Source organism: Gobio gobio, assembly GCF_949357685.1.
Source record: "Gobio gobio genome assembly, chromosome: 12".
Lineage (NCBI taxonomy): Eukaryota > Metazoa > Chordata > Actinopteri > Cypriniformes > Gobionidae > Gobio > Gobio gobio.
The window spans coordinates 6,418,287-6,440,379 of NC_137105.1; the positions used below are offsets into that span (position 1 = coordinate 6,418,287).

At 37.3% G+C, this 22,093-nt stretch overlaps 2 protein-coding genes across 2 annotated transcripts in view; one reads left to right on the plus strand and one right to left on the minus strand.

Moving 5' to 3' along the window:
* Positions 1-283: 283 nt before the first annotated feature.
* Positions 284-18,670, plus strand: LOC307134912 (uncharacterized protein). Its single transcript, XM_079831000.1, has 11 exons — positions 284-743; positions 998-1,040; positions 2,196-2,317; positions 3,556-3,637; positions 7,958-8,135; positions 10,941-11,014; positions 11,413-11,489; positions 11,916-12,016; positions 14,574-14,671; positions 14,889-15,014; positions 17,769-18,670. Exons 1-11 carry the CDS (start codon positions 678-680, stop codon positions 17,933-17,935), a joined length of 1,134 nt encoding a protein of 377 aa, XP_079687126.1. The 5' UTR covers positions 284-677; the 3' UTR covers positions 17,936-18,670.
* Positions 18,610-22,093, minus strand: part of LOC307134913 (uncharacterized protein) — a 28,679-nt gene continuing 25,195 nt past the window's right edge. The window contains exon 5 of the mRNA XM_079831001.1: positions 18,610-20,081. Within this exon, the coding sequence (XP_079687127.1) occupies positions 20,037-20,081 (45 nt within the window). The 3' untranslated portion in view covers positions 18,610-20,036. The remainder of the gene's footprint in view (positions 20,082-22,093) is intronic.

Sequence of the window (22,093 nt, forward strand, 5' to 3'; positions counted from 1 at the left end):
AGTGTTCCAGAAACCATAAATATAATGGCTAGGCTAGGCTAGAGCATTTTTTTTTTCTTGATGTAGTTTCCCAAGATATGTGTGGAGATTTTTGGAGCAGGAATGAGGTGTTAATGGCACTTTCACTTTTTTTAAACATAGAATATAATGTATGTGAATAGTGTCATATCTTAGTATAGTAGGTGTTTTTCCCACTCTGTTTATGAAATACTGTATGTTTGCTACTGCTCGGAGTGAGCGGCCATTAAACCAGATTTACTACATTTCCCATAATCCATGCGGTGTGACGGAAGTGGCGTAGAATATAGTGGCTCCTGGATTTAAACCAAACTGAAATGAGAAGAGGATGAAAAGAGGATTTTCAACATACAATCCAACTTTTAATGATATATTTATGACAGGGTATTCGTTCGTGAAGTTTCTCTGGAATAACCGGTCGCTTCAGTGTTTCGCGCGCGCGCGCGTGTGTGTGTGTGTGTGTGTGTTTTGAAACGTTATTTCAGTTTGTTTACTAAAGCTGAAACACACCTCTGCAGACTCCGGTGACACTGTGCGATCCGTTTACCTGTCGCTGTAACCTCACCTGTCATTATTCCCGCTGGTTTAAAGTGTCCTCATAAAGCATACAGGCTTTATGCTCGTGTTTAATTCGAGAAGCTGGTTATCAGGCGCTCAGGATGAACTGGGACCATCAGTTGAGCTCCATCATCTCCGAGGCTGACGGAAGTGTCGCAAAAATGAGGGTAAAAGAATGTATTTCATCACTATAATCATTCATTTTAATGTTTCTTATATGTACACGATAAGTCAGTTTAGTTTGTTGCAGACACTGGCCGCTAGAGTGCCCCCTCTATTTCTGCTAGATAAATTAAAGGGACAGTTCACCTAAAATACTGTCATTATTTACTCATAATGTCATTCTGAACCTCTATGGCTTACTTTCTTCTGTGAAATACAACTTTAATTCACCTCAGTTTTTAATATTGTGTCTCACAAGGAACGTCTAACTACATATGGAAGATCTCCCAGAGGAGCCGAAGGTAAAATAATTTTGAAATTATTTTTAAGTCCATTAATAGAAAATTGACAGATGGAGAATATTCTGTGTAATTCTTTTTGAAGAAGAAGTCATGGAAATTAGTAAAAATTTTAAAATACTAAGTTTGCTATTTGCGAGCAATGTTAGTTAGTATAGGTATTATTTATATGCTATTATAGTTTTTATTTTAGATTTTCATTTTGTCATGTGCTTTTGCCATTTTTATTAGTTTTTTTTTATTTATTCATTATTTAGGTTTAATTTATTTTTATTTCAGTTTTGGATTTAGTTTAGTTTTAGTTTTTTATTTTTTTATTTTATTCCAGTTAATAATCTTGATGTCTCCGCTTAAACTTATTTCATTTAGTTGCCAAGGCAACATTTCTAATTTTTGTTTAGTTTATGTTTTTCATCTAATATTTATATTATATTTTATTTCAGCTTTTTAATAGTTTTAGTTAACGATAATAACCATTTTTTTGGGTGTTAAATCTCCATAAATTAATGATAATTAAAAAAAATCCTTATCTAGTAATTTTGACAGACTGGAAAAGTCATGGGAATTCATTGATCAGATAATTTATTTATCAATTATTATCTGATCAATGAAGTAAACTGAATAAATAATTTAAACTCAAAGCAGTTCAACAAACATGAAAACAAAGAGGAAAATGTGTGTTTTACTGTGAATTTCTTATATTTATTGATTTATTTAATATATTACAGTAGTGACTAAAAGTGATGTCTGGTCTAAGACAATTGACATCTTTACCCTTTATTCAAATATTATTCAAATTTTGTTAAAGATTTTGTATGCATATTGCGTAGTAGTCAATTATTTGTGTTAACGCAATGAAATGCAAAGAATTTATTAACATACAAAAACGAGGGAAATATTAATAACTGATTATGTATGCTTTTTTGCATTTCTATGCATTTTTTTAAATAGTAAATTAAAACCTGTAGGTGTAGTTTGTCTTTAATAATTTTGTCAGATAAATATTGTAACCAAGTTTACTCTTTTGTTCTTCCCTCAAATATTTAAATTTTTGATGGTTTTATCAAACTCGTAGGGTCATTAAAAACAAATATCCTCTCCGGACACTACTGTAAACGTTTAATGTGATTTCATTAGTTCATGTGTTTCTCTCTGAAGATGTGTTTCCGGTCAGAGAGGTCACAGCCGGTGTTGATTTGAAGCCCTCCTCCTCTCTCAGTCCGGCGGTTCAGTGGTCAGATCTGACCGCCATCCAGACACAACTACAGCAACAGAGTCAGGTCAGACTAACACCTGCTCTGGTCACATGACCCGTTTTTCACCTGACTTCGTCTGGCTCGAGTGATCCGATCACACGTGGAGTGTTGAGTTCATCTGCTATTAATGTGTCTGGATCACATGACGTATTGGATCATTTATCTGTATTTAGTGCTGTCCACTTGAGATCGGATCACCTGAGATGGACATTTCCAGTTGTAAACTGGGGCACAATATGTGTTTATCTTTTTGATTTTAATATTATTATTTAAGGCAAGATGCAATGAGTGAATAGGGTAAATATTTGAACTAATAGATACTATTACCACAATTCGCCAGTTGATTAATCACTGTACATTAAAACAATTGTTTTTTATTTCACGTTTTCTAAAATGTTATGTTTAAGTATGCAAATGAGGCATTAAGAGGCAGAAAATAGGTTTATAAATAAAATGTTAAATATACGATATATCAGGCAAATCATAAATTAACAATCTCCTCTGTAAAAACCTCCAAAATATAGATATGGCTAAAACTGTAACGTTTGATGTATGTAAAGCTGCGGAAGGGGAGATTTCTGACTCGACTTGAGAAAACCACCTTTAAAGATGTGTGTTGTAAATGAAAAATCTACAGATGCAAATAGATAGATAGCATATAGAGTTTGTGAAGTCCAGTGCATGTAAAAGCAGTGCTTTTGACTACAGTTTCTTGCCTTAAAGGTGCACTATGTAACATTTTTTCAGTAAAATATCCAAAAACCACTAGGCCAGTTAAATATTTTGTTCAGTTGAATATTTACATTATCCCTATTGTTTCCAACTATTTGTAAATCGTGATAAATTGCTATTTTAACCAAGGAACCGGGACGTGTGAGGCGGAAATGGTGCCGGCGACTGTGGCATAATAAAAGTCCCGCTGCTCGCGAGGTGTGTGTTGCGTTCATCTTATTAACAATCGCTCCAGCGGCTTTGCTCAGCTCCACAACACTCGATCCTGCTCTGCTTCAGACTACAGTAACGTTAATAATCACATCCATGAACATGATTTCTGCCCGATTCTTTCCCACTGGCTGTGAGGTGAAGTCCACATGTCCCAAGATTCTGCGCTCAAACTTGGCGTCATCAAACTACGCCTTTGTTTTGAACAGGCAACCACTAGTGGACGGAAAAGTTACATAGTGCACCTTTAATATAATAGTCTGAACCCTACAGTGTATCATTCTAGAATAACAAATACGTTTTATGTTATTTTGCCACAGGTCATCGAGACTTTAACACAGAGTCTTCGATTATTGGAAAGAGAACGAAACGTTCAGCATAGAGAAATACAGAAATTACAAGGTGATCATTCGATGTGCTTCAATATGCTAAGATTTTAATGGGGTCATGACATGAGAAACCATATAAGAGGTCTTTGTACCATTAAAACATCCTGCTAGTTTCATAGCTTAAAACGTCCTCATTATAAACAAAGCATAAACAAAGCTCCAAAAATGGCTTGTTTTGATATTGCGGGATCTGTGACACTGCAGAAGCATTTGCATATGACCGCCTCCAGAGCAAGACTTCAGCAAATAGTTTTACATCATTGCATCATAGGCCCCGCCCACTGGCGTTCAGTCGCTTAACGGCTGACATTTGCCTACACTGGATGTGAGCGTTGTCACAAGCAAACCGACTGACGCTGTCTACACTAGATACAGTATACAGATGTGTTCAGTTACTCCACACACTTGAGTCTGTCGACAACAGGACAAATGGAAGCGTGAAAGAACATTTATGTTTTCAAAACACTTACTCGCGTGCAATAGCGAGTGGGCATTGATATGGTTTCCTATGCGGTGGCGTTAGCCGATCACAACAGTGACCATTTAACGACAAGCCTTAAAGGGGTGATGAATTGAGAAATCAACTTTCCTTTGAGCCTTTGGTATATAAAAGTTCATCGTGATATACGAATATCCTGCAAGTTTCAGAGCTGAAAACGTCCTTGTTAGTCAAAGAAAAGCTTTTATAGACACCAGGCCCAGAAAACGAGAGATCTCAGAATATGTCGACCACTGACGTAGTAGGACGCAGAAACACCGCCTCAAGCCCGCCCGCCGGCTCGTGGAGCTAAATGATGTGGAATCGATTGTAAACAAGGGGTCGAGGTCGAGACTGGAAAACAATTCCTAACACCACAAAACGCACTGACAAAGATATGCTATATTATGACCCACTGTGAAAAAAACAACAACAACAACTAAAGCCCTATTTGCACGGGATAAGTAGGCTATTATCTGGAGACCTCGTGTGATTTAGAAATGACTCCCCCACATCTGAGTTTTGCGTGGCGCATTCGCACGAGATAATTCTTTACTCGAATTTACTGACTTATCTCCCGGATATGATGTAAAGACTTGAAAATGTTTTTTCGTTATAGATATAGATGTATGAAATTATAAACAGTCGTATCGATATCATTTTGATTGTTTTATAGTAATAAAAAAAATTTCGTTCAGTTAGAGAACAGACGCAATTAAAAACGTAACTGAGCAATAACAATATACGACGGAAGATTCAGTTTCAAAGCTAAATGTAAAAGTGCCCATTTAAGCGAGTTGTCATTGTACTGTTCTGTTTTTGTGTTTTTCATTAAGAATAATATTAAACACACCATTCAAGCAATTTACTCCCAAATTGCTCATTCTAAAGTGAAAGTATAATCCGCGTGGCCACATGGGAATTCATAACGGTGCGCATTATATGCAGCCTAGCTCCATTCTATGTGAAAGATAAAGATAGAAATGCGCACAGGAAAAAAAAACCTTGCAAATATTATATACGATCCACCTAATCCCGGCAAATCACAGAGATGCCGATTCGCACGGGACTAATGTTATCACAGGACCAGTGTTTGGCGAAATATAGGTCATTTGCGGGGGAATTTTTACTTTACATATTACAGACATGGCCGATACGCACAGGATTAAGATCACAGACATTCTCTGCAATTATTACAAATCACCAGAGGTCCCCACATAAATAAGCTACTAATCCCGTGCGAATAGGGATATAGTAATTATAAACTTGCAACATGGACTTCAATGTTTAATTTGTGTGACTTTACCAAAGCATTTGATTTGTAGGCATATGTATTCCTCCAGTTGCGAGCCTGTGCGCTTTACCTGACGTTGGTTAGGCCCGGCAGCTGCGCACGGACTGGGACTGAAAATAATTCAGACTGACAAAATAATGAAAATGACATTCTTCTTCTTTTAAATAATAATAAAATAAATAATAATAATAACGACATTCTTCTTCTAAATAACAATAAGCGTCATTAATAATACAAATCATAATAATAAGAAGAAGAATCTTACAAATTGTCATGCAATTATTAATGTGAATGAATGGTACTCCACATCACATCATCATCACTATTGTACACCCCAATACATGTGACGTGATACGAAATTAAATGCGAATTATTTCAAAACAGTGCTGTAAAATAATGCATAGTGATTGGTAATTTCTCATCCAAACAGCTATTTAAACTGGATTTCCACCGTACACCTTTTTGTGGGCACCTTTAATCCCTCTTTTTAAACTCTCAAATAAAAAAAATAAAAAAAATGTCCACTTCCCTGGTGATGGTCTGGATCTCCACGTCGCTGAAGTTTCGCTTCTTTGCCGTCTTCCGAGTGTCCATGGCGTAAAATGAGGGCGTGGGGGAGGCAGAGACTTGAATATATAGGGGCGTGTTATTCTAATGACGATCGTTTTAGCCGCGGCATTTATCAAGGGCAGGTATTGCGTACGCCTGTATTTCAGAGGTGCGCACAGCTTCATAAATCAGGCGGTGAGAGGAGTGTAAGCATAATCTTACGCCAACATATACGCCCGTTTCTACGCAAGATTGATAAATGAGGGCCATTGAGATTAAAACACAATGCTGTGCCTTCTATATTGGATCTGACAGGAACGGTGCAACACACACTTATGTGAGGAAAACATTTTTTTATGTGTTAGTATTGCATTTTTACAGATCGTTTGATATCTTTTGATTACATACCTTAGCACGCTGTCACAGGCTGGAGAAGGTGTTATTGGTTCATTCGTGATCAGACTCGGACTTGTAGCGCCAGCTCCCAAAGCTCAAAGTCCCGGGTCTATGTGCTTTTCAGACGGGCTCACGCTGATGATCAGGCGAAATGATACAGAAATAACATTCCAATCAATCGTGGGTGGATGAGAGATGAATCATTGTGTTTGTTTGATAAAGACATTTTGCGAGCCCTGGCTGTGGGCTGGGTGATTTATTCCGGTTGCCGTTTGCCATACGCTGTCACTGACAGGGGAGCTGAAGCTCATTAAATATGCAAATCTTATCCAATCCTAGCCGTGGTTGTTTACTTCCAAGTCTTCAGTGCGGCACGCCCATCAAAAAAAAAAATCTATCGTTTTTCAGAGCCTCAAAACAAAACATGATGTTTTTGAATGTAAAAACCACGTGAACATCATAAGTTAACCTCAGACAACAGTATAAAAAAAAAAAAAATCAAGTTCATGACACCTTTTAAAGGATTAGTTCAAAATGAAAATTTCCTGATAATTTTCTCACGCCCATCTCATCCAAGATGTTCATGTCTGTCTTTCTTCAGTCGAAAAGTTTTTTGAGGAAAACATTCCAGGATTTTTCTCCATATAATGTACTTCAATGGCAACCAATGGTTGAAGGTCCAAATCAATGCAGTTTCAAAGGAAGGGCTTCAGAGGCTCTGCAAGATCCCAGATGAGGAATAGGGTCTTATCTAGACAAACCATCATACTTTTTAACCTCAGATGAGTGACTGCGGGGTTGTGATTCTTCACGGCGTATGACGTCATCACGTTGGAAAGGTCACGGCCGTGATGTAAATGGAAGTACCGACCCAGTGTTAAAATGTACGTGCTAAGACTAAATCAAACGACCTTTAAAAAAATAAAGGTAAAACAACGATGTCGGGTGATATTGAAGTTGGAAAAGAGTTTTTCGGCACTGGGTCGGTACTTTCTCCTACGTCACGCGTGACCTTTCCGACGTGAGAACGTCATACGCCGTGAAGAATCACAACACCAAAGTCGAGCATTCGTGGTTATATAGTATATACATTTGTATTTTTTTTTTTTTAAATGGTGGTTTGGCTAAATAAGACCCTATTCCTCGTCTGGGATCGTGCAGAGCCTCTGAAGCCCTTCCCTTGAAACTGCATTGATTTGGACCTTCAACCATTGGTTGCCATTGAAATACATTATATGGAGTTTTCCTCAAAAAACTTAATTTCTTTTCGACTGAAGAAAAAAAGGCATGAACATCTTGGATGAGATGGGGGTGAGTAAATTATCAGGACATTTTCATTTTGAAGTGAACTAATCCTTTTAAAAAACTGATAATTTCAGACCAGAGCATCAGAATGAAGGTTGAAAATAATCGTTCTTTGCTACATATATATTTGTTTTAGGTGCAAAAAACCTTATTAACATTTATAAGTGAACCTCAAGGAACATATTAAAATCTTTTTAACAAATCCATGTCATGGCCCTTTTAATGAACACTTCTTTTCAATAATAGAATATGCCAAGAACAAAATCTGCTCTGATTGAGTTGATATTAATCCTAGAGCCGGTCTCTTCCAGAGGAGCAGAAGAGACTTCAGGATAAACTGGAGGAGAGAGAGCGGGATGCAGAGCGGAGAGCATTGAGTCCTGGACCGGATCGAAGGATAGAGCAGTGGAAGAGAGAGATGGATCGAGAGCTGAGCAGTCTGAGAGCTCAGATCAACCGAGCCACGACCCTAGGAAACCAGGAAGAAAGGTCTGTAACGAGTCTTTAGTGACATCTGTGGAAAATAAATAAAAAACAGTCGATAGTTTGGAATAATTTTTAAGTAATGTCTCTTCTACGGAGCCCCTGAAGGGACGTGGTGGTGGAAAAAAATTAGGATGGGAGGATATTTTTTTTCCAAATCGTTTGCGTTCCCTCGCAAAACTTTTGCGTTCCCCCGAGAAACTTTGCGTTCCCTCGCAAAGATATTTGCGTCCCCCCCGAGAAACTTTGCGTTCCCACGCAAAAGTTTTGCGTTCCCTCGCAAAGATAGATGTCCCACGGGCCGTTTCAAACAGCTCAGTAGGCTACGTTAACAATATGTATCCATTAATGGAGCGGTTAGAGTTATTTTGTACTTGGGCTTAAGTATATATAAATAAATACAGTCAGTGCTTCGGAGTTCAGTAGTTGGCAATGTATTCACAGATTTTAACTTCCCGGATCAATAACTCATGAGCTAAAAACGTTGTTAAAACACAAATGACACCTCTTTAACGTAGACAACGAGCTGCAACATAATTTTCCTCAAAACGAGCCTTAATATATGAAGAGACAAGTAAAAAGGGACCGTCTGCAAAGTGCAAAACCCGAAAGGCGTTACTAAAAAATAGGCAATAACAATCAATGCTCTCCTACTACAATATACTAATACAGTATACAGTGTAATGCCATCAAAATCAGTAAGCAATTATCATACAAAAGCTATGGAACTTGCAACTACTGTATTTTAGCTGGGTACCAACATCATTTGTGTAAAGAATAGGCCTATGGCTATGTGCTATTACTTTTATTATTTTTATGTGCTATTACTTGCCAAACTAAGCGTTGTAGTATAACCAGCAGGAGAGCATGATGTGTGAACTGAATTTGGTGACAGTAGGCTACAGTGCAAAGTTTGCTGAATATTTTTCATAATAAAATAATCCTAACAATTATGCAAAAGCAAATTTGATCAAACTAAGTGTTTTTATCAAACTAAGTGACCATGTGTAAACTGAATTTGGAGACACAGTGTGTAACATTGAAGTTAATGACTTGTAGTAGGCTATACGCTTTTCGGGTTTTGCACTTTGCAGACAGTCCCTAATTCGGACTTGTCTCTCAGCCGCCTGCTCATATAGACCAAATTAATTTATATTATAAGGCTCGTTTTGAGGAAAAATAGGTTGCAGCTTGTTGTCTACGTTAAAGAGACATTGTGTTTTAACAACGTTTAGCTCACCGAACTCATTGAGCACTAGCCTAGGCTATAGCCTAAAGAGTTCAAAATAACTTTAACCGCTCCATTAATGGATACAATATTGTTAACGTAGCCTACTGAGCTGTTTGAAACGGCCCGTGGGACATCTATCTTTGCGAGGGAACGCAAACGATTTGGAAAAAAAATATCCTCCCATCCTAATTTTTTTCCACCACCACGTCCCTTTAGGGGCTCCGTACTCTTCTGCTCACCAAGGGTTCATTTATTAAGTCAAAAATACATTGAACAACAGTAATATTGTGAAGTATTATTAGAATTAAAAAAAAGTGCTTTCTATGTGAATATATTGTAAAATGTAATTTATTCCTGTGATCAAAGCTGAATGTTCAGCATCATTACTCCAGTCTTCAGTGTCACATGATCCTTCAGAAATCATTCTAATATGAGGATTTGCTGCTCAGTTATGATTAATTATTATTGGTGCTCAAGTATTAATAACGGCTCATATCAATGTTGAAAACAGTTTTATCTGCTTAATATTTCTGTGGAAATAGGAGTCTTTGAATAGAAAGATCAAAAGATCATAAGTTATTTGAAATATAAATCTTTTGTAACATTATACATGTCACTTTTGATCAATTTAATGCATCCTTTGCTGAAAAAAAATGTATTCGTTACTTAACTTAAACTTTTGAATGTTAGCATATCACAGTTTCCACAAAAATATGAAGCAGCACGACTGTTCTAAACATTAATAATAGCAATAAATGTTTCTTGAGCAGCAGATCATCATATTAGAATGATTTCTGAAGGATCATGTGACACTGAAGCAGGGTTATTATCGTTAACTAAAATTACTGTTAATTGAAATAAAGCTGAATTAAAATAAAAACTTGAACTAAAATGAAAATCTTGTCTTGGCAATAAAATAAGTTGAAGCATTAAAATTATTAACTGGAAATAAATAAAAAATAAAACTGAACAAAAATATAAATTAAACCTAAATAGCAATATTTAAAAATAAAAACTAATAAAAAGACAAAATGTGCATAGTGAAATTACTGAAAATTAAACTAAAATTAACATACAAAATAACAGCTTATTCAAAATATTGATAAAACTATAATAAATCTCAAATAAAAGCTAAATTAAAAAACACTGCACTGAAGATGTAGTGATGCTGAAAATTCAGCGTTGCATCAAATAAATAAATTATATGTTAAAATGTATTCAAGTATATAAACGGCTCTTTTAATTTGTAAAAAATATTTTGAAATGTTAACGTTTTACTTTCCTTTTGACCAAATAAATGCCGCCTTGGTGAGCAGAACTTTCAAAACGTCTTTCAAAAACATTAAAAATTGTTTTTTAATTATTCCAATTTCACCAGTATTGTATAAAAAAGAGTTGCTAATATTTTGTAAATATTCACTCAACCCTGTCATGCACAATAAGATCTAAAAAAGTGAATGGGGTCAGTTTTGATTTCATCTTGACTTTAAACAAAGTATGCTAGCAATCCATTGTCAACATAGAAGGACAGCGTGTGAATGTACAGACATTGATAGTGTGTAATGTTTGTCCATCAACAGTTTCAGCTCTAAACTCCGCAGAGAAGAACTGGAGCAGCTCAGGAGAGAGGTGGACATTCTCAAAAACAAACTGAGTAGGTCATATACTAGTATTTACATTTCATATTCCTGCATAGAGCGTGTTTGATGCCATAGATGCATGAACCGACAGTTCCACGAGTGCGTATCAGATATACACTATAATGTTACATGCATAAATCAAACTCTTTCAGTATATGAGTGTCCTGTTATTACAGTCAGGGCTTTCTGCCAGTGCAAATGCACTTTGTGTTAAAATAAACACACGCACGCGCGATCTACTGCCTCCGCTGTCACGCAAATAAACATCACGCTCACAGACTGGCTGTGTTTGTGTTGGCTTCACATTTATAACGGCTTCAGTATTGATAGACATTCTGACTCTGGGCATTTTGGCTACATTTATACCTTGTTCATGAATGCTAAAAAAGCGAACTGGTTTGTGTTTCTGTAGTGCGGCAGGAGGAAGATACGTTCCAGCTCCAGTCAGAGGCCAGAGAAACAAGGAGACAGTATGAACGCAGCTCTAAGGTAAACGACACACACACAGGCACATATGTTCGTTACCATTCAAATGCTTGGGGTCAGTAAGATTTTCTTTAATACTTTTACTCAGGAAGGATACATTAAATTGATCAAAAGTGTCATTTATAATATTACAAAAGATTTAAATTTTTCTATTTTGCATTTTCTGATGGACTATATGGTATCCCTTACATTATACTAAATATAATACTTAACATTATATGTAAGAGGGTGTTTTTTTTATGAGGTTAGTTCAGATTTCTAATGACTTTTGTATGTAAATGACCTCTTTTATAATATGAAACATAATATGCAAAATGATTTTGCATTAGGATTTATGTTGTGAACAATATGTTTTAGCTGTGTAATTTCATTAAATAGCATGTTCTGGTTCACTCATTTCAGTGCTCATGTGATGTTTGTATTCTGCAGACGTTAGAGAGTTTTACAGATTCGTACCGCGCGCACAGTTTTGAACTAGCTCGGATGGTGTCACAATACCAGCACACTCAACAGGAAGTTCGTGCACTCAGGTGGGTGCGTCCTTAAAGTGCCACAAAACAACAGCTGGAGCAGTGGTTCTTAACCAGTGGCGCTCAAGATGACTTCTGTCATTAATTACTTACCCTCATGTCGTTCGACACCCGTAAGACCTCCGTTCATCTTCGGAACACAAATGAAGATATTTTAGTTGAAATCTGATGGCTCTGAAAGGCCTCCATTGGCACAATGCACGGTTCACTCTCAAGACCCTTAAAAGGTACTAAAGACGTCGTTACAAAGTCCATCTCACTACAGTGGTTCTAAAATAACTTTATGAATCTGCGAGAATAGTTTTTGTGCGCAAAAAAACCTAAAAAACGACTTATATAGTGATGACGATTTCAAAACACGGCCTCATGAAGCTTCAAAGCGTTACGAATCAGTGAGTCGAATCATGATTCGGATCGCATGTCAAACCGCCAAACTGCTGAAATTTGGCGATCCGAACTGCTGATTCGAAATCGTCATCACTATATAAGTCGTTATTTAGGGTTTTTTTGCGCACAAAAACTATTCTCGCAGATTCATAAAGTTATTGTAGAACCACTGTAGTGAGATGGACTTTGTAACGACGTCTTTAGTACCTTTTAAGGGTCTTGAGAGTGAACCGTGCATTGTGCCAATGGAGGCCTTTCAGAGCCATCAGATTTCAACTAAAATATCTTCATTTGTGTTCCGAAGATGAACGGAGGTCTTACAGGTGTCGAACGACATGAGGGTAAGTAATTAATGACAGAATTTTCATTTTTGGGTGAACTAACCCTTTAAAGATAGAGTAGACAATGTTTTTCATAATCCAACGCTCTCCATTGACTTTGTATTGTGTGAGGCTGCCTCATTGTCATTTCTCACTTATAACAAAAAATAGAACAATGTCTAAAAGCTGATATGTGACAAGGTGTACAGCAAACAAGCTAAAAAACACAGAAATAAGTTTTTATAAGCTGTCGACCCAAAAAAACGAGCGTTTAAGGAGACAAAAGTGGAGACAGGCAATAAGACGTGAAGCTTCAGCAGGAAGAATGGGTACATTTTGGGATCCTGACACTCAGTATGCCTCAGTATGCCTATGTGTGCAGTAAACATTTTGTCACTGTTAAGTCAAATATCCAAATGTCAGTTTTATATATTATATTTCCCGTCGCTGATTATGTTCCCCTCTAGTGGGTGTAGTTCTCAGTGTAATATAACATGTGGCGCTCTGCCTAAATTGCCTGTATCCACTTTTCTGTCCTTAAACGCTAGTTTTTTGGGCGTTAAAAACTTCTGGGTTTTTTTTGTTCTGGGTTTTTTAGCTTGTTTGCTGTACACCTTGTGTACAAATCAGCTATTAGATATTGTTCTGTTTTTTGTTAAAAGTCAAAAATGACAAGGAGGCGCTTCACGCAATACAAAGTCAATGGAGACGGTTTGATTGTTTTCCCCCCTGGTGGGCGTGGTCTTCAGATTATGACTCTCATGTCTCTATGAGGCAGAAATTGTGAGTGCAAATATTTTTTTAAAATCCTTATAGAGGAAATTATGAACAATTGGAAAAGACATGGGGCCTTTGAATATTGTTGTGGACAGTTCACCCTTGGCCGCAAGTTTGATTGACTGGCGATCTGACCAATCACATCGCCGAATCTGCCGTTTTGTCAGACAAAGCAGTCAATTGGGGGGGCCTTAGATTCAAAAAGGTTAAGAACCACTGAGCTGGAGGAACATTGCGAGATACAGTATTATTTTAGTATCATTGATATACTATTATATTTTAGTTTATTTAGTTGGTAACACTTTACAATAAGGTCTGATTTGTTAACATTAGTTAATGCATTAAATAACATGAACTAATAATGAGTAATTTATTCTTACAGCATGTTCATGTTAGTTCATGTAACATTTACAGATACATCTTTTGATCTTAAAAATGTATTAGTAAATGTTGAGATTAATGTAGATACATTTAAATGTAGATAAATAATGTAGTTAACTAATAGTAACAAATGAAACCTTATTGTAAAGTGTTACCAATTTATTTCAGCACTTCAATTTAAACTAAACGAAATTGAGAAATGCTGCCTGTTTTTCAGAATATTTTATTTCAGTTAATATTTATTTTATTTAATGCGATTCATGTAATTTTCTTATGGTTATAGTATTAGCTAATTACCCTGATGAGAGTAGGGCACTTTATTTTCTGTGTGTGATTCAATCTCCCTTTAAACAAGATTTGATCAAGTGGATGTCATATAGGTCATACAAGATTGCCTCGTACATTTTTGCCCAACTCTATGTATGTTCTGCAACATTAAACATACTTATCAGACTGTCCTGCTTTTAATGCGAATAGAAAACATGCTTACTTTTAGATTTGACCTGAAAAGGATTTAGAATTTTTTATCATATGTTAAGGTAAAAAAATCTTGAAAAACTGCTGTATTTTTTCAGTTTGCTTTTTATAGTATTTATGTAGCTCTTGTATTTTTGTTATTCCGTCTGTGCCATGAAGATCGCCTCAGATGCTGACATGCCATTAAATAAAACTACTGTGTATGTGTGATTCAGAGTCACGGCCTCTGAGCTGAAGGACGAGGTGAGAGGTCTGGTCCTGAGAGACGGCCTCCCCACACCTGCACAGGTACCACAGAAAGCACAGAAACCAGGTGAGACGCAGCTGTGAACACACACTAATTAAAGGCTCTTGTACTTTTTTTGTTTCCCCTTGAAGGTCATTTATAATGTTAGGGGTTTTTTTGTGCCAAAAACCATCATTTAGCCTCTCAAACTGTTTTGCTTGCTGCTCCTTAAAAGATTTCTGTGCAACTGCGGTCTTTGCATGTGGTGTCCTTTAAGTCTTCTCTCGCACCTGTGTGGTACCAGTGGTAACCGTGAAGACAAGGGCCGAGAGACATGTGTCGTCAGGGTCGGAGGATGATTTCAGTCCCACCCCCAGTCTGGCCGAGATCAGCTCAGACGAGTTGGATGCATCCTGGCTGGAAGAACCAGGTGACACATGCATTGCAGCATCATACACCTACATTGAAGGGGGAATCTCATGCAGAGCTGCCCGGGGCGTATTTCACTGTAAAATCTAAATCTAAAAAATTACTTGTATGTGGAGGATGAAATCCAGCAGGAACCGGAAAGTACCTATGGCTCTTTTCCACTGTATGGTAACGCTCGGTACGGCTCGGCTTACCTCGCTTTGGTTTTCCACTGCAGTTAGCACCGCTTTAAAGTGGGTTGGATTATAGAATGATCGTTGTAAACATCATGTGGATGTTTTTAACTACAAGACGAATACGTTTGTTTCAAAGGAGGCTGATAGCAGCAAAACAAAATACTGCTAAAAACAAGGGAGTAGGCACTCGTACAACAAAGCGCAGATGACTGCATCATCATTTTGATTTGCTCGACGGCGCAACCGCTATATCACTGTCACAAAAGCATATAATGGTAGTGACGATTCTCTCTGACCAATCAGTGATCTGTTCCAATCAAACTGTTCCATGCAGTTGAAACTAGGACTGTGCAATATATCAAAATTATCGAAATATCGTAAATGTACATATCGCAATATGCATATCGCAAGGGTACGCAATATCTGAATGATTTAAAATAGGCTACTTCAACATTGTGAAAAGTGTACGTTTTAGGTTGATGCATATCGCAGAGAATAGACTGGGCACACGACTGTTACTTATGTGACTTGCTTGTCGTTAAAAAGAGTTATTAAACGCAATAACTTGCGAAAAACAACTCCTTGCAGTCTCGCGCTGTCTGCTGTATGACACACACACTCACACCGAACAAGCCAATCTTTTTTTCGTGTCTTGTTACACACTCGAACTGTCAAATACACACAGTTATGTCAAAATGGCTGTCTTAATGAGTATTCATGTAAACACAGTCGGTTATGCTTTAAGTTGGGGAAAGAAATAGATTTTACACACTTAAAGCAAAATATCGAATCGCATATCGAATATCGCATTATTTAACAAGGATATCGCATATCGCATTTTTCATCAATATCGCACAGCCCTAGTGGAAATGTGACAAAGCGAGCCGTACCGAACTGTACCATGCAGTGTAAAAAGCGCCCCTAGTTAATAACAATAACTAGGTACTAACCCTGAACCTACGCCTAAACCTAACCTTAACCCATGTAGTTACCTTATACCCAGTACTTTCTTAGGAAAGTGCACGTACTGTAAAATAATGTGCAACCGGAAATTACGTACGTGCGTCGCCTGCTGTCTGCATCTCGTCATATCCGTAAATACAGAAAAGTTGCTCTGCCTACTTTGACGCGTGTCTGGTGTGGGAGTGGCAGAGGTTAGCGGTCACAACGAGCGACGAGCCGTTAAATCTCCAACCTCCAGGGAATCACCCGTTTTAAACAAACGCCAAACTGGGGAGAGTCTGCTGGCAAAAAGAAAACGCAACAGAGCTCATAATAAAACAAGAATCAACATCGGCTTGGCTTTTCGCAGAGAACTGAGGGATTTCAAATGTTGTAAAAGCGACACAGAGATGATGGCATTCGTATTACTCAACAGGCGAGTAAGGTATTTAATTGAATGGAAAAATTGCCATGTAGCTCTCTAACAGAGTTCACTATAAAGCATCATCTATTGTAAAGGATCATATTCATCCGCAGAGTCGCACAGAGCCGAAGCACAACCAAAACATGTTCTTCCGTAAAATGCATGCAGTTGTTTTAACCACTAGAGGGCTAAGCATTTGGGGCCGTTCACACAGAATACTTTACCATTGTTTTTCAATGTAAACGCGCTACACGAACATGCATGACCGTTTTTTGCAGCATCTCGCGCATGACAGTGTTCTGAAAACGTGACGCTCAGGTTAAAAGAAGTTTTAACTTGTAAAAAAAATGCATTTTTAGAACTGCGCTTTTTTCGTTCCAAAACGTGTTCTGTGTGAACCAGCCCTTACTATACTGTACCTTTAATCAAGAGCAAATGAGCTGCAGGTAAACTATATTTCATTTTGTTGTATTTAGATTTTTTTTTAAGATGACAAAACAGCTGTTTTTAAAGGATTTTAGTTTTAGCTAACGATAATAACCCTGAAGAGAGGAAGGCACTTTTATCTTAAAGTGATTTACTTTATTATTACATTTTTACGATTTAATCAAGTATGTGTTTTTCACATAGACTGTAAAAAAAAAAATATGGACGTAGTGTCCGTGACGTCACCCATAGGATTCTGAAGAGCAGTTTTGAAGCGTAAAGTAGGGACAAGCTGGCCGTCATCGCGCGTCATTAGAAAATGGGCAAAGAGGCGGGACGTGGGCGGAGCTGAGGTGACGTGATGACTAACAGACATCAGATAAATGTCTATCCACCTGTCACTGAAAGTGGCCACGCCCTTAATTATGCAGAACTTTAAGGCTTTATATAATGTAAACGAATGAGTTATAAAAAAATTCACCCCCCTCACAGTTGTCATGAAGGGCAAAATTAGCCGTATAGACCAAAACCACAATTTGTACCAGACTGTAAACATGTTTTCTTCTGCTGTAAAGTTGGCCATTTTAACATGAGCTCAATGAGATTCTGCTCCATCTGGAGTCTGTCTCTAGTGGCCAGTCGATGAATTGCAGTTTAAGTCACTTCCGTATTGGCTTCAACAGAAACAGCAGGAGGTTGCCGCTTGGTTTTTCATCAACTTGCCAACCACAGTTTGGGGAAACCCAGGTTTACACTAACAATTACTCATTTCTCTAATTGATTTTAGAGCTACAAACCAGAAGGAGGCGCCGACATGTCCGTCTAAATTCAGACCTGTCAGGAAGTGACATCAGCGATGCTGGAAGCGGGCTTGAGAGTAACCTTGACAATGATGCTGAAGGGGTGGACAGAGTTTCAGACAGTCCTCCAGATCTCAGTCTCAGTGACCTCTGATCCCAAAGGCCAGTAAACCATCGTTCAGCTATTAAAGAGAATGAAAACCCTGTTCTTAAGTGTTGACTAGGAAGACGTGAGAGTGTAACGGACAGTTTACTTCTGTCATGAAGGTCTGGACTGGGCTATTTCTAATATAACTGATCTACGCTGAGGTCAAATCAAGTCCATGGTGTTCACTGAGTTTTTGTAGTATTCAGTAAGACTGACACACATCAGACACAGATAGTCTTTATAGGCTTTGTAAGTATTGCAGGGACATATGCTGTATTTGGCACCTCTTACTAATTTTACAATATCTTTCTATGGCAAGAAATAGTAAGAGTAGCGTGCGGTTTCCAAATTCAGCCATACAGTATTACATAAATTGAGGTATTCGTTGGCAATGAAAGTTGCAAAACGGCTTTCGAAATGATGCAGAAATTGGGTTTTGAATATGAATATGAACATGCAACACAAAACACCCAAAACAGTCAGCGAGTTCAACTTGGGCTTCTGTACATGTTTTGCAGTCAGTATTTGAAGCATGTTTACATAAATCGCTCCCAGTTTGATCAGAAACCTCTATTTCACATTGACTATTTCACCTTTTTACCAATAAATGTGAATCATTGTATTGTTTCATAACTTGTGTTTTTGGTGTTGTGAGGCAACTTTCAAAAAGCAACAATTTAGTGTGTATTTTAAAGACTTTTATTCATTAAAAAAAGAACAATGTGTAATAAGAAACACTTCAAATGCACTCTCACAAGTTATTACATGAAGTAAACAATATCACACACCCATCAGCCAACAACGCACAAGAAGGAAAATACTGTATTTTTCACTTTTATTAATCAATACAAAATTGGGTGTTTAGTTTATAGCTACATTTTGTTCATATTTTTTCTCAGTTTTTATAAAAAACATTTCAGGCACAAGAAATCCTTGAAGGGATAGTTCACCCAAAGAAAAGGAAATACTATGGAAGTCAATGGCTACCGGCAACTGTTTGATTACCAGCGTTCGTCTTTTGAGTTCAGCAGAAGAAAGAAACTCGTGCAGGTTTGGAACAACATGAGGGTGAGTAAAGAATTTGTGGGTGAACTATCCCTTGAAAACTATGGCTAAACGTCTTACTGTGCGTTGATCAGTGTTGGCTGCCTGTCAAAGTGCACCTAAATAGCTATTTTTATCTTAAAACATTTTAAAAGCAGCAGTGTTATGAAAGCATTAAAGTTGTGTTTCGGTTAAAAGAGCCAATTGCATTTTCAGCGTTGTTGTTTTGTCTATTGGAAGACTCCAAATGATAAAAATAATTCAAAATTTTCTCTTGAAGTCAAGTGAACATTTACATGACTGACAAAAATAGTATTTCTCAGGGGTGGAGATTATTACTGATGTTGTTCATGGATTATTAGAAATGTTCCGGGTTCAATACAGGTCAAGCTGAGCATTTGAATTTTATCAGCTGCGCATCTCTCAGTCTGTAAAAATAAGCAAAAATCAGTTTACAGTGATGCATTTACTATGAAGTCTATCCTTGTGTGTGTCATGCAAAGGTTAAAGGGTTTAGCAGCTTTACAGGAGTTAGTAAACTATTTAATCACCCTAGTCTCATGTTAACATGTGTATTGTTGATGTCATGTGGCTGTACTGTTGAAAATGTCCCATAGACTTGCATTATAAGTAAACTGTAAACATGACTATTGCTGACTGAGAGGTGGAGCGTTTCCTTAACAAAACCAAAGCAGCAAGTTAGAATTCTAGAATTAGACAAAATGTAACACACACACACACACACACACAACTGAAGTAGATCCAGAGATGACGCAGCTATCAAGAGGAACAACTGAACACATAGAGCCGAAAACGGCTCCCAAATATTCCCACAGCACACGACCCTTCCCAAACCCCACGTAAAGTGCAAGAACACAGCCCAACGAACAGGCACTGACGGCACACGGTGAATTGAACAACTAGAGTGGAAGATTACGCTACATTTAGTCCTGTAACAGAAACTACAGGAGTGTTTGAGCCTCTGTGAAGCCATTTCTGTCTTTCTTGTGTTGAACAGAGGATGTCGGGCGCTCTGAAGATGTCCGAGGAACATCTACGCTTTTCAGTAGGTGTACATGGAGAGAGGGGCGTCTTCCAGCATATCGTCCTGAAACACACAGATGTCAGTCAAACGGTGCCATTTATGAGCTATGTTGCCCTTTTACAAAGTCTTGATTTTGTTTTTTGGACTCTACTAGAATAGGTTTTCATGCTTGAATGTTCAAAAAACACATTTTTTCCCCCATATTCTTTATTGTTGCAGCTCCTCTCTTCCCAGACTGTCAGTAATGCTCTGTTTAGTTCCGGTCTCTACGAAGCCCCTCCTTCTAAAAAGCACAATGTGCTCTGATTGGTTGGCTAGACCAGTTGTGATTGGTTAATGGCTTTGAGCGTGTTTGGGAAATGTCCCATAACTGTGAGTTTCTCCATACTATTAATGCAACTCAACCAGGACCCGCCCCTTTTTTTTGCGTTTGCCTTGGTCGGGAATTTTATGAATATTGTGACGTGTTTGTTCACAGAAGAAAACTCAAGACTACAATGGAGGCATTTCAGGGAGATCAGAAACAGTGACGCTGATATAGAGAAGAACTCCTGCTTGAGGGACTTTACACTCTGAACATGGAAAAGGTATAATAGGACCCCTTCAACTGGATTAACGGTTATGCGATGGATTTTCATTTCATACAGGCTTAGTGGAAAGACCATTTTAAATGTTTATCAGGCAATCTTTTCTCTCAATTTATCGCCATTTACATTTGAATTATATAGAATAAAAAAAAAACGCTTTTTGCTTTTCTTGAAAGTAAAATATCATGAGGTAGAAAAGTTGCAAAACTTTTCTCTGTACTAAACTGACTGTACTCTGTCAGTCCTAAATATTTAAATCTCAAAAAAGATCACAAAATCAATATCAGTTACTTTGTTACCTGCCTCTTAGGATCTAAAAGTGGTCAAATATAACATTGAAAGTTCAGCAATAACCTATGGAAAACCAAAGACCAGATTTTTTTCATAATAATAGAGGACATTTCACAGAATGCCAATCAACAGGCAGTGGGCGGTGCTTGGTGCTGATTGGTTTGAAGTTAAAGAGTCGACAGACATGACAAATCGGTCTTTGTGTGGTGACATCACGGAACGCCAAGGGTGCTTCTCATTTCTTATTTGTGCCTGAAAATGCATTTTGACTCTATTGAATTTTCTAAAAAACGGAAAACTATGAGAACTGTGGCTGTGTTTAAAGACTTGGCACTTAATCTGGACTGAAAGACTGTTGGTATATTGTTTTATTCGGTTGTTAAGTCTGACGTCACGCGGCAACGCTTCCGGGTCCAAACGCTCTCTCTCATACCACAGGAAGAACAACAAACGGTGCTAATATACACACACAATGTCGGTGATGTAATACTACAAAAAAAATATATAATCATAACCTTTATCTCCATACCAAAATTCCAGATGGCCAGACAGTGATTCATCTTTTATAAATCTTTAAAACATTAATGTCTGTGACGCTGTGAGCACAGAGACTGTTGTGTAGACTGTAAGTATTTAAAATGTTAAACTTTTTAAAATGTTTGATGTTTAATATGAATAAATAGCGCTCATAAACGGCTGTCGATGGCATTCTCAAGTGAAACGAGTTGAGGCTTGGACCCAGAAACGGCGTTCCTTACAACTCTTCAACTTCAAACCAATCAGCGCCAAGCACCGCCCACTGCCTGTTGATTGGCATTTGTGAAATGTCCTCTATTATTATGAAAAAATAATAATAGAGAAAAATCGTGCTTTGGAAATGCATGATTCGTCAAATAGGCGTCATTCGTAAATGCAGCATATTATTATGAAAAACGGCTTTTTGAAAAAGCACATTTAATAATGAAAAAAATTATCTTTAAACATAATAGTGTGTGTGGAAGAGGTCATTGTGAAATATATTAAACAATAAATGTTGTGTTTTCATGTAATTTTACCAAATAAATAGATACATTTATTTATTTATTTAATAATTAGTTAGTAAATTAATTTAGTTAATTATGAAATTAATTATTTATTTAATTAATTATTTAATTATTTCAGAATAAACTGGTACATTTCATTGTTTTATTGAATTCA

Coding starts and splice junctions, on each gene's coding strand:
- LOC307134912 (XM_079831000.1), top strand. CDS start 678: ATGAACTGGGACCATCAGTTGAGCTCCATCATCTCCGAGGCTGACGGA. Junction 1,041..2,195: donor ATCTCCCAGAGGAGCCGAAG/GTAAAATAATTT, acceptor TTCTCTCTGAAG/ATGTGTTTCCGGTCAGAGAG. Junction 11,015..11,412: donor CATTCTCAAAAACAAACTGA/GTAGGTCATATA, acceptor GTGTTTCTGTAG/TGCGGCAGGAGGAAGATACG.